The 17,853-nt window shown below is 42.2% G+C and overlaps 1 protein-coding gene across 2 annotated transcripts in view; it reads right to left on the reverse strand.

Annotated features, from left to right (window-relative positions):
* Nucleotides 1–17,463, reverse strand: part of AHCYL1 (adenosylhomocysteinase like 1) — a 41,067-nt gene extending 23,604 nt beyond the window's left edge. The window contains exon 1 of one of the 2 annotated variants that reach the window (XM_027536247.1): nucleotides 17,028–17,463. In XM_027536247.1, coding sequence (XP_027392048.1) covers nucleotides 17,028–17,147 — 120 coding nt within the window. In that variant the 5' untranslated portion in view covers nucleotides 17,148–17,463. The remainder of the gene's footprint in view (nucleotides 1–17,027) is intronic. The other variant, XM_027536249.1, reaches the window with a different exon arrangement.
* Nucleotides 17,464–17,853: the final 390 nt, after the last annotated feature.

Below are 17,853 nucleotides of genomic sequence, written 5' to 3' on the forward strand. Positions count from 1 at the left end.
CATACAAGATATATCAGGCTCATCTTGTTCTTTCTCTGCTTCCAATCTAGAATCAAGTCATTTCTCCAAGGAGCCCTCACTTCTTTCAGAGGGAAAAGGTATTTAGAAACTAAAATTTGGATACAAGGTCTGCCCATTGCTATGAGGTGTCAGTGCTTCTAGCTTCTTGCAGTAGAGAGAGAAATTAATCTTTTGGTTTTACTCATGAATTCATATCAGTACTTCTATTTCAAATTTAACACTCAATTTTTAAACTTCTCATTTTCCTATTTATATCTTTTCTCTTTGGTGACAATCCTGACTTCGAATAGCAATAAAATATTTACTTATTTGCTTTAGCCTACAATGCACATAAAATAATTTCAAAATTACAAGACTAATATTAACAATAATCTTTGCAGTGAAGTGTCAATATTTCCTTGAAGTTCTTTTTGTCCTTAGGATATATTTCATACAAAAAAGGAATATATTTCACAAAGAGTATTGCATAAGCAAAGTACTTTTTTTCTAGGTGACTGTGTAATCTTCCAGATATGTAGTTAGGTTCATTTGTTTGTTTATACACAATTTTAAGGTTTCCTTTGTCTTCTCTAATTTTATTTTTGACATATGAAGTACACCTCAAATTTTAAAGATATATTCAGGAAAGGCTCATTTCCATTCTTATCCCCCCAACTCTGTTCCACTCTCCTCTATTAGTTTCTGGTTTACACTTATGTTCATTTTTGAGGTGGGGAAAGCAAATATGAATTTATATTCTTATTTTCCTTCTCTTTTTTCCTACATTTTCTGAAAAGGTAGCATGCTAAAATATTCTGCACCTTTTTTTTTAACTTGGAAATCATTTGTATTGGTTCATAGAGTACAAGAATCAACAATTCTTGAATGCTGGGAAAGACCAAGTCTGGTTACATATACAAATATTATATGTTGTAATCAAAAGTCATCAGCCTTAATTTGCTCTTTGGTGCCAATATTGATTTTAAGGGAAGCTCACAAAGGGTTGCTGAGGGTTGGACACGACTGAGCGACTTCACTTTCACTTTTCACTTTCATACATTGGAGAAGGAAATGGCAACCCACTCCAGTGTTCTTGCCTGGAGAATCCCAGGGACGGGGGAGCCTGGTGGGCTGCCGTCTATGGGGTCGCACAGAGTCGGACACAACTGAAGTGACTTAGCAGCAGCAGCAGCACAAGATGTTAGGGGGCTTCCCTGATGGCTCAAGCGGTAAAGAATCTGCCTGCGATGCAGGAGTTGTGGGTTCAATCTTTGGGTTGGGAAGATCCTTGGAGAAGGAAATGGCAACTCACACAAGTATTCTTGTTGGGAAAAATCCCAGGGACAGAGGAGCCTGGTGGGTTACAGTCCACGGGGTTGCAAAGAGTTGGACACAACTGAGCTCACACACGCACAGACAAGATGTTAAACTGGCAAACCTGACTGCAAAGTATACTGGAACATTTCTTAAGATGAAAACTTGTCAACTGCTTACAAATTAGGTAAATCTGTATTCTTCAAACAAATCGCTATGAGAAAAAAAAGTTAACACCGAAAGCAAGTAAATAGTGGACAGCTCTAAAGGAAGACGGAGTCTGTGGCATTTTGGAAGGAAAGCCACATAGATTGAATAAATGTCATCTGTTTAACTTCTTAGCCTATCAAGTTGGAACAAGATTAATTCTTCCTTCCTTGATTTGGAAGGCTAGCTTAAATAAAGTTTAAATTCAATGGCATCTTAGAAACTTAAATCCTCTTCACATATTCATCTGAGTGAGTGAATCCCACCTGTGATATGGCAGAAGAAATACAAGTGACTCCAAATAAGTAGCAGCTGAGTCTAAAAAGAATCCGTTTCCAGAACCCTAGACTAATACTCAACAAGGGTTAATGAGACTTTTTTTTAGTCACCATCTACTGCTTTCCATCAAGGAAGGAAAAAGCCATCAAAACTCAATATTAAATAACATAATCTGACTTTAAAGACCTAACATTAAATACTATGTAGTAACAGGCATTGTTTCCAAAGATGAGTGGGTCAATGGGAACTTTCAGAATCCATTCAGTAGTTAGACTGGATATTTTCAAGTTCAATGGACAAGGTGAAACCACTTTAAAGATAAGCAGCACAAGCTTCAGTTTCCCAGCTCTTAAAAATAAAATACATAATTTTAAGCTTCTAGAGGGAGAATAGAGACAATAACACATGGACAAGAATCTATCAAAGATAATCAGTCACATTAAAAACATAATTGTATTTTTAATTATAGAGAGGCAGTATTTGCCATCCTTCTTGACTTTCTAACTTGAGGTGTTTATGTTCAATTTTAGTTAAAAATCTCAGTTTAAAATCATGACCTTAGATAGCCTATAAGAAACAAGCTGGCTGAAGAAACTGTCGGCTGCAACTTCTTTGGAGTTAATGAAACATGAGAGATACCTGTTGCTCCAGAATGAATACAGTACAATCCCCCTCCACTCTCTGCCTCCCATACCAGACAACAAAAGTCTGGGTTTTCCTGACCTATGACTTCCTGACTAGCCATTTTCTAATGAGTAAAGCGGACAGATGCACAAGGATAAAGGTCTCTTGCTTTGGGCTGTATAGTAAATGAATAGTCAAAATCAACTTTTGCATAGGAAAAGTTATTCAGCGAATTTTACCAGTAACAGTGCTAGAATAATATTAATTTAAATGTCTTTTCACACCATTTTTGTTTAAATCTCGACATACAAAGAACAAGTAAAACCACCTGAGAGCACTCAATTAGAACTTTTACTTAAAGCTGATTAGAAGTTTGAAGTTCACATTTAATAGTATTGTGAAAACCAAGGTTGAATGCCAGGATTTCTATGCCTTTCTAGTTTAAGCACCTGCTTCACAATTAGGGCTTCCCTGGTGGCTCAGAGGTTCAAGTGTCTGCCTGCAATGCGGGAGACCTGGGTTTGATCCCTGGGTCGGGAAGATCCCCTGGAGAAGGAAATGGCAACCCACTCCAGTATTCTTGCCTGGAGAATCCCATGGACGGAGGAGCCTGGTGGGCTACAGTCCACAGGGTCACAAAGAGTCGGACAGGACTGAGCGACTTAACTTTCACTTTCACTAACTTTCAAAATTAGTGGCATATGACTAAAATTTTTCTTATAGAGGATCTGTATTTTCGAAACATTTTGGAATCCTTTGACGGTTGGATCTACTCTTTACAGATGACAAAACAACAGGGATGGTGGTTAAGTGCCTTGGTCAAGGCAATCTGCTACCAACATTAAGATTAAAACAAGAACAAAAACTCAAGAGTAAAAAGCAACAAACAAACCAAAAAACCCACCAAAAAAAAAAAAAACCCTCCTCCAAAAATGGTACTATTATCCTTCTTTTGGAATAGTCTAGGGGAAGCAGCAACTTTCCCTTTATTTTCAAAGGGTTAGTTTAGAGAACACTCCACTATTGCACTACTGCTTTCTGAACTTACAATACCAGATGAACATGGTAAGCTTTGGGACGGGAAAAGAACTTTCAGTTCCAAAATCCAGACTGATTTTGGAGAAGTGAAACAATGCAAAGAAAATATTTTAAAGTTGCCTATGAATTGCCATTGAGAGATACCACTCCTTAGACTTGGAAAGGGTGAGGAGACAAATTAAGCCCAAACATTGTGGAAGCAAAGAGCTCCACTCTGATACATACTTCCAGCTGTCTTTTGGGGATGGAGTGGGGAGGAGGAGAATGTACAGGCGACCCAATCATGACACTTTACTAGGATGAAAGAAATGACCTCAGAGTTTACCATCACAATCAAAAGCGATTTTAAAACTCCACCTGTATTTATTAATTTACACAAGGAGATTTTCAATTTGGTATGGTTAAAACTGAATAATAATTTTTGGGGTGTCATTTTGGAAACCTGCTGGCTATTTTCATAAGATATGATCATGCTTTGAAACATGCAAAAGAGAATATACTTAAAATTTGGATTTTATCAGTGTTAATATTTATCCTGTGTAGAACAGTGATGGGAGGACGTTTCTTTCACAGACCAGCACTTAGTGTAGTTAGAGCACATGTCCTAAAATTGAGAACATTCTACTAGGGTCTTTTCTCAACTGGGGCATACCACTCAAACAACACCCACTTCAACTCACCTTGTACTTTGTAACATGTCTGAAAGACCAAGTGAGGTTGCATTTTCCCAATTCAAAATGAGCTATAATAAGTTTGGGGACCTCCCAGTAAAAATTTTAAATAAAAATACATTTTGTCATTGATGCCTTCCCATTTTCTGGTACCACTTCTCTAACTCTACAACTAACAAAAAGTTCCTGTAAGGTTATTAATTTTATTGAGTATTCTGGACTTACTTGACACAATATGTGATTACTGGATCTTGGTTTCATAGCCATGGTAGACATTATTTAAAGTACTCATTTAATGAATAAATTAAAATATCTTGGCTATATGGTTGGCTATATGGTTTTTAAGAATAGAATTTTTCCAAAACCTGAAGAGCAGGTTTTAACTATAAAGCTTCGTAAGCTGAATAGAACCTCAAAACAAATCTAAACAGATGCAGGAAGTGAGGTCTGAAACTCCTTTGATCATTTTAAAGGGTTTCTTTAAAAATAGAAAACAAAGATAACTGGTGGTATGATTATATTCCACTAGATTAGGTAGCTTTGGCTTCAATGCATCATTAAGCAAACAGTGAGATGTCTTTTATGTTAAATAGCAGGTTGTAAGGTTTCACAGCAGATCTGTTTTTTCCATATGCTAGAGCAGTTACAACTGGAACCATCTAGAGTCTCCTGGCTCCTCTGGGAAGGACTGTGACTTCTGTTCTCCGAATTTACAGAAGTGTGGCCTGAAGGGCCTTGAATACAGCACTTATTCAGTAATCCCTCAATGTGGGTCTGGAAAGTTTCCCTTAGAAACAAGAATATCCCTGTAAAGACCACCTTAAGGTGGTCTTGGCCTGTGGTTACACTGGCACAGGGTTCTGCAGTGCATTGTGCTTCAATCTCTAAATCTGGCTGTGTCTTTTTTTAATGTAATTCTTTCTCCTATTGCCCAAATGAAATTTCATTCACATTTCTGTAGTATGTTACACATTGTACTAACACTGGGCAATCCTTTGGCCATTCATGTAAGTTAAACACCAACTTTTCTAGGGATAGACATGTTAATATTTGTATCAATAAAGCCAAACCTTATCTGCCCTTCCTTTTTTATCCTGAGTTCTATTTGATAATCAAACAATAGCAACAGGCCCCTTGAGGGCTAAAAAGGAATAATCTTTTGTCTGAGTCTCAAATCCATTCACTTTGGCTTAAGGAGGAAGCTGCTCTCCTGGCTACCTGGCTTACCAGCTTAGTGCCCTCCTTTTTCTTCTACCATCTTTCTCCAATCTTTACTCTTTGGCTATTGCCTCAGCCCCTCAATCAACTATGGTGATTTTTCTATGTTTTGAAGCCAGAATTTCATGAAAATGTCCTCTCATATAATTTTACTATCACCCTCAGTCCAGGAATTCACAATAACCATGTTAAGGAAATCTTATATTCTGACCTGATTTTTAATCTATTGAGTCCAAGAAGCTCAGCCAACCAGAAGCCAGAGGTAGGAATGCAGATGGAGAGTCAAAATCATTCTTGGCATTTCAAAGACAACACAGACTAAAGAAATGCTATTGATTTCCTGGAGTTCTAGCCATTCCTTATACTATTTCTAGAGGTACCCTTGAGTTCTTGGCAAACTGCCTTGGCTATATAGACGAAGAAATCACAACCCAGTCTTGTTAGGAGAAAAAAATGTCCAAACACCCAAACTCCTGGCCTTGCTTTATCCCAATCATGACATTCTTAATTCCAGGCAAGGTTTTTAGCCTGGGGTCCATGGATGGGCTTCAGGCTGCCAACTCCCCCTTATATGCAAACTGTTACATATATGTAATTTTTCTGGAAGATAAGCATAGCTCTGATAGGGCTCTAAACTCCAAATTGTTAGAACCACTACACCAGACTCATGTGACCAAGTAATAACCTCAGAAGAATGTAAATGCCACAGGACGGACAGGGACGCTTGTCTTGTTCACCAACGTACCCTAAGTGGCCAGCACAGGTCTGGGGACACAGGAGGTCCTCCACCTTGAGCTGACACGGTGGCATGATTTCTGGTTATGGCTTACTCTGTACACCTTGGGAAAGAAGAGCAAGGAGAAGCTGTTTTCAGGACCTCTCACAAGGGGCACAAGATTTCCCTCAAGGTCAAAGTCATCCAAGATAGGTGGTAGCGGCATTACCATCCAAATATCAGATTTCAAAATTTTGACTAGCCTTGCTAGATAATTCTAACAGAGTGTTCTAAGTCTGGGATCTCTCAAGTTTAACTGAGGAAGCTGTACCAAAATCCACATCCCATCCCTTCTCCACTTGCCCCTTACTTTCACACCCCCTCCCCATTCTAATTAAGTAGGTAAGGCTCCAGTAATGAATAGGTAATGAATATTTTTTGGGGGAAAAAAAAAAACTCCCTAGGTGACTGATACCGTTTATTCCTTCTTACTGCATAAGAAGGACTGATCTGAGACAATCTAAGCAGGATCTGGAAAAGCAAACACAGGCACGTGGAGTTTACCAGGCTCTTGATAAAGTGACTCAAGGAACACAGGGAACAAATGAGTTAGACAGTATTCTTCAGAAAAAAATAAGGCCAAGGAAGTAGAAAATCTGCTTTTAATACCAACTCCATCTGTCAGCTGTGGACAATCCATTAGATGGATCCACAGAGGTTTAGTAGAACATGACAAAGAGCCTGTCTAAGGAAGAGAGACTATTTTTACAATGGGTTGGTCCAAATTCAGTAAAAATTGGCAAGGTATTCTCATTCCAAACATGCCCAGGGCTCAGCTAATCCCCTCCCTGTGAAGTCAGAAAAGAATGTGCAGAATTCTGAACCCTCTACTCTCCAAATAGAAGAGGTTCCTTCTCCTGAAAGTAAAGGTTGAAATTAATCCCATCAATTCTCCACTCCTAATTACAAACAAGGTAGAGAAAGGAGGTGCCCCTCAACATGGGTATTCTCTTTAACCTTCATGATTTGTAAACACCCTTTACCCCACCACACTAAATACCAAGCCTCTGCCAACCTTGATCATTCTCAACTGGCAAAAAAGAACAGAAACCATCACCAGAGTAATGCTTCCCTCTGGGAAATTCCAGGGAAGGGGTGTGATAGGGTCAGTCTGTCCAGTATGCATCTTGCTTGGACTTACACTTAGAACACCATGTTCCCAACTAGCTTGGTCTCTTTTCTGTTACAAACCCGAAGTAAACAGATTCTACAGCAGCCACAAGCCTGTTACCAAGGTCACTGTATTGATCAGTATAATTAACATTCACAATTCATCTAGTTCAGTATGACAAGCCAGCTGGGCTATTCTCCATAAGAGCTGAACATTGGGAATCTTCTTGTCTTGCTTGCAAAGAAGTCCGGTGCTCTGGACACTAGAAACAAGTACTGTATTGGAGGCTGGATACCACCTGGCCACCCATAGGAAACTGAATTAGTTACTGGAACAAGTGAACATTTGCCACCTCTACAAAGCACAGATTTCTACTTTTAAAGCTGAAAAATTCTGGAGGTCTTCCATTCCCCTGAATCCTGCCTGGGTTACCTACTATAGAAAAACAACCTACACAGATTTTTCAGTGCCAACCAGAGTCCAAGTTCTTGATTACCGCAAGCACTGGCCCAGCTCCCTGAAGACTGTGACTTGAAGAAGGTGTGTTTCAAAAACAAGGGCACATACAGCTTTTGAGCACAGAGCTCAGCCTTTGGTGCAGAAGGGGCAGTCAGGATTGCAGAATGAGAAGAATCACAAGTTTCCTCAGCACCGCCAGGCAGAGATGTTGTTTATTACTTTTAGGATTCCAACACAGACTCCAAAATGAAACTGTTCAACTCATCATTGGCCCCCAAATCTCAAGGACCCTAAGAGTAAGCTTAAATCAAGAGTAAACCAGAATACCAGTTTCAACTGGTATTCTCTGGGCAGTGTTTCTAATGCTAAGTGTTCAGAACTTGGTGGGAAATTCAAATGACCTTTCCCATTATGTCTAAGGACACCTCTACGCTTCTAGCCTACTGGCTTGTGGTTCTCATCATCTTAGCTCCAAAGATTCTCTTACCTATTTCTGGCATTACTAAGCTGCCGGAAATTTCCATCAATTTCTTACCTGCAGTTCTTGGTACTGCATTATCATTCACATTAGAGGGGTTCAAGAAAAACAACACTGGCCAGCTGAAGGGGAAAGTAAGCCAAAGTCACCAAGAGAGTTCAACCCACTTTCTCTAAGGGACAATCATCTCACGGTATTTTACTCAGTGAACAGTTATTGACACTGTAGGGTGCAAAGCCCTTCATACTATACATATGTTATGGGATATGGTCCTTGTCCTTAATAGACTTGGTCTAGAGAAATCAAATGAAAAGATTCGGATATCAAGTCAGTACTGAAAACAGTCGGAAAAGTACTACACTGAAATCAAACCTACTTCTGAGATACACAGTGGAGCAAATTATTTTACTGAGTTTTGATACTCAGCCTAAAGATGTGAGCCCCCTATTCTAAATACTCCTATGGAATGAACTCTAGAGCTCTTGGGGTATCAAAAGTTCATTTGAGGACAATGGGGCTGAGAAGGTACAAAACCCCCCAAAGTTACTGAAATGCTGGTTTCAGTGCACACAAGTTCCTGAGTTGAACCCTCAAGGCATTGATAATGAGTCTCTTAGGAAGCTGAGGAGCATCCCAAAGAGGGGGGTGAAAAGAACACGAACAACCTCAGCTTTGTTTCAAGGACAAACTGCAAGCCTGGAAATTTAACCTCAGCTGTTTCTGAATCTGTAAGGGAGAAAGATACCATGGCTTAGAGCCCTGTCCTTCTAAATCAAGGTTTTTAAAGCCAGGATCCAGAGATGAGTTTCAGGGAGCCCCATAAGTTCTCTGAAAGCATAAATAAGTTTTTGTGCTCTGGAATTTTGCTGAAGAAAGAACAGTGATTTTTGTAAGATTTTTAAAGGGATCCATGATTCAAAAGATAGGAATCACTGTTCTAGAGTCTCTAATCCAGTGACTACTTCACTGGTTTGAGCATTCCCTCAAACTGGCAAAAGAGAAGCCTATTTATCTAGCTTTCACACAAATTTGTCTACTAATTGACCTCTTTTGAAGTTAGAGACAGGATGCTGCATTTTGAGAATTCAAAGCAAAGAGCTCTTTTCTAAACGCTCAAAATAAAGCTAACTGTCATGAGAGCCCCAAAAGGTTTCCCTTAAAGCCTCTGAGTAAGGAAACAGTGCAGGGTGGTCAAAGGAGGCAGAGAAGAATCGGTCCTCTTAACTTTCCCTGACAGGCCTCTTCTGACTTCAGGATCCTCAAACCGTTAATAGGGTTAGGTCATAGCCCCGAAACTTTGACTTGCAGTCAAGCCAGTCCTGGGGTAAAGGGACACAGTGATTTCCATTATGCCCATGGAAACCTATACTCCAAAGGTTCACCTTAATACAATTAAAAAGTACTAAGAGACGTGGAGCCATTTATGAAAAACAGAACTTCCAAAATCCTGCTGCTGCTGCTGCGTCACTTCAGTCGTGTCTGACTCTGCGTAACCCCACAGACGGCAGCCCACCAGGCTCCTCTGTCCCTGGGATTCTCCAGGCAAGAATACTGGAGTGGGTTGCCATTTCTTTCTCCAATGCATGAAAGTGAAAAGTGAAAATGAAGTCACTCAGTCGTGCCCGACTCTTAGCGACCCCATGGACCGGAGCCCACCAGGCTCCTCCGTCCATGGGATTTTCCAGGCAAGAGTACTGGAGCGGGGTGCCACTGCCTTCTCCATCCAAAATCCTAACACTGCTCAAAGCTCGGAGATATGAACAGCTTCATTGCTACTGCTGCTAAGTCGCATCAGTCGTGTCCAACTCTGTGTGACCCCATAGACGGCAGCCCACCAGGCTCCCCTGTCCCTGGGATTCTCCAGGCAAGAACACTGGAGTGGGTTGCCATTTCCTTCTCCAATGCATGAAAGTGAAAAGTCAAAGTAAAGTTGCTCAGTCGTGTCTGACTCCTAGCGACCCCATGGACTGCAGCGCACCAGGCTCCTCCGTCCATGGGGTTTTCCAGGCAAGGGTACTGGAGTGGGGTGCCATTGCCTTCTCCCGAACAGCTTCACTAGGGAGGCCAAAATGAATGAAACATGGTTACACTCATCTGCTCCAGCCTTTAGTCCCTTCATTCTGCTACTCACCAGCTCACCATCTACCTCACAGAGCTGTGCACAATGCAGATCAGCACGTGAGCACTTTCCTTGGTACCTTGAGCACACAGGCACAGTGGATCCCACCGATGCCACTGCACACACACAGGTTCAGGAAAGAAGAGACAAACACGGAAATAACAGGGCTTGCTCGAGTCGGGCAGTTCTTCAGATTGTAAAGAACTAAACTTGAGGCAGGTCCAAGATGAACAGCATGGAACAGTGAGCAGTCCCAAATCCTTCCTGTTTAAGCCTCCCTGCTAGCACACAACTAAGAACAGGGTGCCCATTTTAAAAGAACTGAACTGGTTTGGGCTGGTAAAGGAGAATACTTTAAGCCCATTAAGCCGGAGAAATTAAGTACAGGGGCACATTAGCTGAGGCACTGGGGCTTTTAAGACAAGAAAGCAGAAACAAGCTTTGCAGTCTTAGATCTGTGGTTTTGTCAAAGTCCTTTCTCAATCTCTACCCAACATCACAAATACTACCTTTTACCAGCAGTTCATTACACTTTTTTACTTTGTGTCCTGTTTGGGCAGTAAATGATTAACCCCATTGTACATTACTAAGCAGTACTAATCACTATATACATTCTGAGATTAAGGTACTTGACTGAATTGTTTTAGAAAAACTGAACAGAGATAGGAACAAAAATGAAACCCGTATGACTGTCAACAAAGGCAAAGGGTGAGCCACCCTAGGTCCGTAATTGCTGTGGAGTAAAGGCCACACATTTCTACAAGAGAAAATCAGTTACACATAATTAAGAGCAGGCTGTTAGAGGAGAGAGAAACAGAACCTGAGTGGGTTTGGAGGGAGCTGGGGTACATAGGGATGGGATCTGAAGGTGACTGTATACACAAAGACAAGGTTACAGCTCAGAAGAGCCTCTGGAATTGCTTCATGTGATTCTAGGATTCTAGTTTTGGAAGATTCCCAAACTATTGGTTGTAGGTTAAGGAAATAAACTCCTGGACTCAGCTAGGCCAATGTCTGAGAAACACCCATATGCTATAGGTACACTGTGTGTCACAGGGAAAGAGGTGGGGGAGCGGTCCAGTAGAACCTACCTCATTTCCGTTACAAGCTCTAAGCTCTCCCACTGTCTATGTACCTCCTGGAACTCAGTCTAGTGTTCAACAGGAATAAGCTCTACATAAAATAACATTTTTGTCAGGGAAATTTCCTGCTGAAAGATACTCCAATAGAAACATCTTTGTTTTCACTCTTTGAGAGTATTTTGAAATTCCATATAAAGCAGGGTACTTTTGTCTAAGAAGGCACTCATTGAATAGCAGGCTGGGATAACAGGCATAAGCCAGAATTGTACTAGGCAAACCAGGACATATGGTCACTCTAGTCAGAAACAAATAAATACACTAATTAGTCTTTATTACATTCTAATCTCAGCTATCCTGTAGTACTATCATTATTCCTCATTTCACAGATTAAAAAAAAAAACAAACGGAGGTTCAAACAGGTTAAGCTACCCAAGTTGTCCAAAGGTCACATAACTTCAAGGTGGTAGATTCTGAAGGCAAACCTTACTGCAAAATCAAGTGCTTAACTTACATTGTACTACTCCTCACAGTTTTAGAAACAGAAAGGGGGACATTAAGAGGTCTTATGTAACAGCGAAACCAAAGTGGGATCGCAAGAGAACTACTTGAATGAGATAAAGGGAAATGAGACAAAGGGAAATATGGAATCAGAACAGAATTCATGTGAATAGAAATTGATGTGAATTTTTAAATATTTACCACATTCAAGGCACTGATAGCACTGACAAGAGTTGGAAGGAAAATCTGTGTTAAGAATCTGTCTTTAACTTTGGATTCTTGGATTTCAGGAAAAAAATTATATTCTATGTGAATGGATTGTTCTTCATACAAGAGGGGTGTGCTTCCGACCCACCTCAATGTGATGTATTCTGAATTATTATATCCAGTACAAGGGTGGCCTTTCTTTATAAAATTTTAATATTCAAATTTCCAAACTTGAGAAACAGTCAGGTATACATGATTCTCCTTTAGTGGCTAGTTCCTTTAAGTAACAGCTTCAAGAGAGAATTAAAGGGTTTATTTACAGATTATAACTACTTGAGGTGGCAGAATAAACTTTTAGGAGTCACAGGCAACTAAAGATCGATATGATTCTATGTATCAAAATATCTTTTACAAACAATTTTACAAGAATAATACACTGGGTAACACACTGGAGCCGGAGGACACTCTCCTCAAGAAACAAAAGGTACAGATTTATAACACTGACAGCAAGGAATGTAGACAATGAACAGATTTCTGTTACAAGCTAAAAATCTAAAGGAACTTACAACAAAGTAATATGAAAACTGTGCCTGACAAACTGAACAGAATCCAATAAGAAAAAGAGAGCTAATCAGTATCTGTAGAGCAATCTAAAAGAGATAGGATCTTCTTACACCTCTGACTCCTGTTCAAAGACTGCACTACAACAGTGGTCATTCTAAAGAGAAGTAACAGATACTAATGATGTGGAGAGGATAGGAAATGCCAATCTATCAAATCACTTCTCAGGGAATCCAAGAAGTACTGGTGTGAATTTTATAAAACTGCACCAAGAATTAGCCACAACAAAACCCTGACTAAAAAAAAAAAAAAATCCTGTATTTCACTTAAATGTCTAAGCATTACTTACTGGGTCTCTATCTGGTATGCTTCCTAAGTCTCAGCTGACCCTTCTGATGAATTAGTTCCACATATGCTTTATTCAAATACATCCTACAAAGAATATCCTACAAGCAAAAGTAGTTCTGTCGTGTTCTTTTTCTCTTCTTCCTACTATGTTGGTGGTAAGGTTTGACTGTATAGATCCTAGTCAAATGCCTAATGTTTCACTCTACAGAGTCACTCTATATGTTCAAAAGTACAGGTGTTCTGACAGGCCTTCCAAAGAAACGTGTCCATCTCAGGAGGCTTCCTCAACAAACTTGGGTTTACACTATGGGGGGAAATTAAAAAAACCAACAATCCAATTTGACATAATCTCAATTTCCAAAGGTCCAAGGACAAATATTACCATTGCAATACAAAGTAGCAGAAAAAGAGGGATGAATACCCAGTGAAGATGAAGAACTGGCTGACTTGTTCAGTTTGACTGATAACTGCCAACATTAAACAAGGATCCTCTTCAGCTGTGATACAATGTACATGGCCCTTACAACTCAAGGTCTCCTTTTCTCTCCCAAATTTTCCTGGCAATTCCATCTGAAATCACCAGTGACAGCTGGCGAACAAGACTTCACACACAAATCATACTATAGCTATTAATACTATCACATGAAAATATCCTTTAGAACTTAGTGTCAGCAGAAGTTGCCTCCCTGAGGAATTGGTATAGATTATTTCCCATGTCTGCTAATAAGACTGTAATTCTGATTCATTCTCCAGCTCCTAGGGAGCTTAGGGTTGCATGTGATGATCAGCCAGCCTCATCAATTGTCTTAGCCCTCAGGGTTAACAACATTTTTTCCCTTTTTTCTATTATTCGGGCTCCTCATGTATATTGTATGTGTCCTGTGTTGTAAATCATTTCAAATGCTCATTAAAGACAGAGAGTATAAGTATACTAATATATTTCTTTTTAAAAATCATTTTTGCTTACTCCCAACATATACCTATCTGCACATATTCCAAACACAAAGCACTTATTCGGCAGATAAGAAAATTGAGGCACAGCAGCTCATTTGCTCAAGTTGGGACCCATTTAGCTGGCTTTCTGATACTCAGATCAAGCTTTGAATAGGACTGTGGAGTCATATTATCTACATAGTACTGTGGCAGATCTCACGGCATACAAAAATGAGTAACTTGTGATTACAGTTTTAGAATCTTGCTATTTATGCATTTAATGGAAGGACATCCAAACTTCCCCAAAGTGAATAAAACTTCACAAGTTGCACAGGAATCTGATCTGACTGAAGACCATCAGGGTCACCCTGAAGTAACCTATAGCCTCTGGCTGGCACCAGAAATGTCCTCATTTCCTAAGGGGCCTCAGGCTTAGAATGATCCAAGGATTAGCTGGTTTAGAGCCATGCTGAATTCTCACAGGCAAAGGACAGCACTATTTGAAGAGGCCTTTTCTCACACCATTCAATACATGCCAAGATAAAATTTTTTCTCTTACTTTGCTCACGCTTTCTCACATTATCAACACATGGCAGAAGTACAAAAGTGACCTAAGTCATAATGTCCAGTTCAGCTAAAGTGGTGAAAAAACAGTTTACTTAGGACTTGCTATGTGACCTTGACTAGTCCTCAACAAACCCATTAACTAAATAAAGGCCTTTTTTATCATCACTGGGGGAAGGGTAATTAGTCATCATAAAGCACTTTAATAGAAAGTGCTGTGCAAACACTAAACAACAAAGCTCACAAAGAGCAAGATTAATAAGAAACACAGGGGTACATTTACCAGCAAATGGAAACTTACAACAGGGTCTTCCCACATTCCTGGCAGAGACCACTCCTTTGAGCTAATGGAATATGAATCTCTTTTTAGAGATTTTTCATTAGTACTTGACCTGACAGTGATACACATTAGCAACATTCCACCTTGGGAAAAAAAGGGGGAAAAGAGTTATTTATTCCTGGTAGGCAGCCATACAGACATCTCAATTACCAGTTAGCCAGCCAGATGGGCAATTACTATTTGAATACCTACTATATGCTTGGTACAGAGCTGGGGCACAATGGATACAATGGTGAACACGCGTTGCCGCCTTGATGGAGTTTACAGTCTACAACACAAACTTTTGTTTTATTACTAGTGGCACCTGCAGGAATAAAACCTTACTAAAATAAAGGCAAGTAAGAATAAAGAGGCCTAATCCCTGAAGCCACTAGGCCAACAAAAGGCTATGCGCAGAGGAAGAGTTCAGGGAATGAGGGTACCAGGGTGTTCCCATTCTTCTCCCTAACTCATCGCCAAGTACTATCCTTAAACATTCTGCTTATGTACACTTTGTCTCCACCTAGTGCAGATTACAACGGAGAAGGCAATGGCACCCCACTCCAGTACTCTTGCCTGGAAAATCCCATGGACGGAGAAGCCTGGTAGGCTGCAGTCCATGGGGTTGCTAAGAGTCAGACACAAATGCAGCAACTTCACTTTCACTTTTCACTTTCATGCACTGGAGAAGGAAATGGCAACCCACTCCAGTATTCTCGCCTGGAGAATCCCAGGGACAGGGGAGCCTGGTGGGCTGCCGTCTATGGGGTCGCACAGAGTCGGACACAACTCAAGTGCCTTAGCAGCAGTGCAGATTACAAAGGGTTACTGCTCCAACAAAGCAGTCAGCTGAACTGAGAGCACTAAAAATAAGATTAATCAGACTTCTTAGAATCAAGGGATCTTCTGCAAGGTTTTATAAGGCATTCTGTGGGGTAAGATCTAAATTTTGTGGGAAGACAGAGCTACAGCACACAATGGTGAACTATCTTCTCAATCCTGTATTAGATTTCTGGAGTGGCAGGTTAATTTCCTTAAAAGAAAAAACAAACAAACAAAAAAATCATCTCTCCCACAGCCTGAAGGACTGTCACTATCTACAAATCTTGCTTTGTGCAGCTTACACCAGCAGTGCATCCCATCAAACACTGCAGGTGGGGACAGCCTTGAAACTCTGTCTTTATATAGGAGGGAAATATTTACCCAGGTTCTTACTGGTTTCAGAAAGGTCACCTCTCTGCAAAGGTTCTCTTGTTCTCCGTTAACTGGTGCCAGTGATGTAGAAAATCAAAATGTGGTTGGCAGTAAACACTCAGAAAGCACCAAGGATCCCAATTCCACCACTCAGAGAGCTGGTTAGATTAATACTTCCAAAGGCTGCCATTTAATCTTCCAAAATAAAAGAATTAGAAGAATGGTCTTTGAGCTCAACCCACAGCATAATAGACTAAACCTGTTCTTCCTCAGTAAGTGCAGTAAAGAATGAGCAATCGCTCCTTACCACCCACCCCTCCAACCCACCCAAGCTCCTTTCTCAAGGGATGCCGAAGTGATCTATTCACACGACTCTACCATCAACCTGTATCCATGAGTGTCTGCTGTCACTAACCTCCAAACGTTAATTTCTTACATGTGTCGAAGCAACTAGACGACCACAGAAGATGAAAATTAGTCTTCAATTTCATGCTGCCCTCATGCTTTTCACCTGCATAAAAGAGCTAGCTAGCTCCACGCATTTTTTTTTTCCCCATCTTGCCTCCAAGATCACACGCAGTTGTTGGCTAAGCCGGCCACTGCTCCCAAAGAAGCACTATCAGATTTACCTGCTCACCTGAGGGGAGAGTTCCCGTACACCCTCATCCCCTGGGGCTGGTCACTGGGGTCAGCAGACTTCGCTCACCTCTCTCCCACTCCCATCTCTGAGGCCCTTCATCTAGGATAAGTCAGCCGCAAATTTAAGGCCTGGCCGTGCTGGGTTTCGAAAAGATCCCGGAGGACTTGGGCCGAGGGACAAAGGAAAGTGAGGTCAGGGTCGGCCTTTCCAGCTTGGGATAGGCCTGGGGCCGCTCACTCTCCACCCCTCACACCACCTCCGTAGTCCTGGGTCCCTGAAACCTCGCCCCTTAAGTCCCAAACTAGCTGGAGCCCGGGGCCGGGGCTGGCTCGCGCCCCTTCCTCGAGGCCCCAACCCGGACCCCCGCCGCCACCCAGAGCCCCCGCACCTTTTTGGGCGCCTTGGTGACGGTGGCCATGAAGGAGTACTTCTCGGCGTCCTCAATCTCCTTGGCCTGCTTCAGCTCCTCCCCGACACCGGGCAGCGGCATCGCGTCAGGCATCGACATCCCCCGGCCGGCCGGGCCCGCGGCTGACCCGCCGCCCCCGCCTCTTTCCCTCACGGGCGCCCGCCCGCCTGCCCGCGCGGCGCCCTCCGACACGCGCTCGCCCACCCTCCCGCCGGGCCCCAAGCTAAGCCGCGTCGGGTGCTGAGGTGCTGTGGCCCGCGCCTCCTCTGCTCCGCGGTCCAAGACAGCCGGACAGCGACAGCGGCGACAGGAGCACCAGAAGCAGCAACGCGGAGCTCCGACCGGCCCGCGCCGCCACCTCCGCCGCACGCAAACACGGACGCAAAGTAAGGGTAGAGGGCGGTGACGCCACGTCGAGTACTGGCAGCTCCCAGCGGGCGGGGGGAGAGGCGGGGAGAACGGCGCTCTGTCATGACGTCACTACGCTGGACTGGGCCGCTGAAGCCACCTTTTCTTCCTCGCTCGAGGGGGAAGGGAAGCTCCAGGGGTGAGCCGCGCCCTTGTATGCCGCCAGGTGGCGCCATTACCTTGCGAGGAGCGCGCGGTTCCTGCAAGGTTGCCGCGGTGCTGGAGGGCCTTTGGACTGCGGAATGCCAGGGGAGGCCTCAGAAGGGTGTAGGGATGCTTGGGAACGAGTACCAGAGCCTTACACAACACAGCCTACAGCCAGTCCTAGGAAGCTTCCGGCGCCCTAGGTAGCCCACTCGCTCAATGCCCCATGCCCAGGCTCTTTGAACCAGAACCT

This window comes from Bos indicus x Bos taurus, chromosome 3, assembly GCF_003369695.1.
Source record: "Bos indicus x Bos taurus breed Angus x Brahman F1 hybrid chromosome 3, Bos_hybrid_MaternalHap_v2.0, whole genome shotgun sequence".
NCBI lineage: Eukaryota > Metazoa > Chordata > Mammalia > Artiodactyla > Bovidae > Bos > Bos indicus x Bos taurus.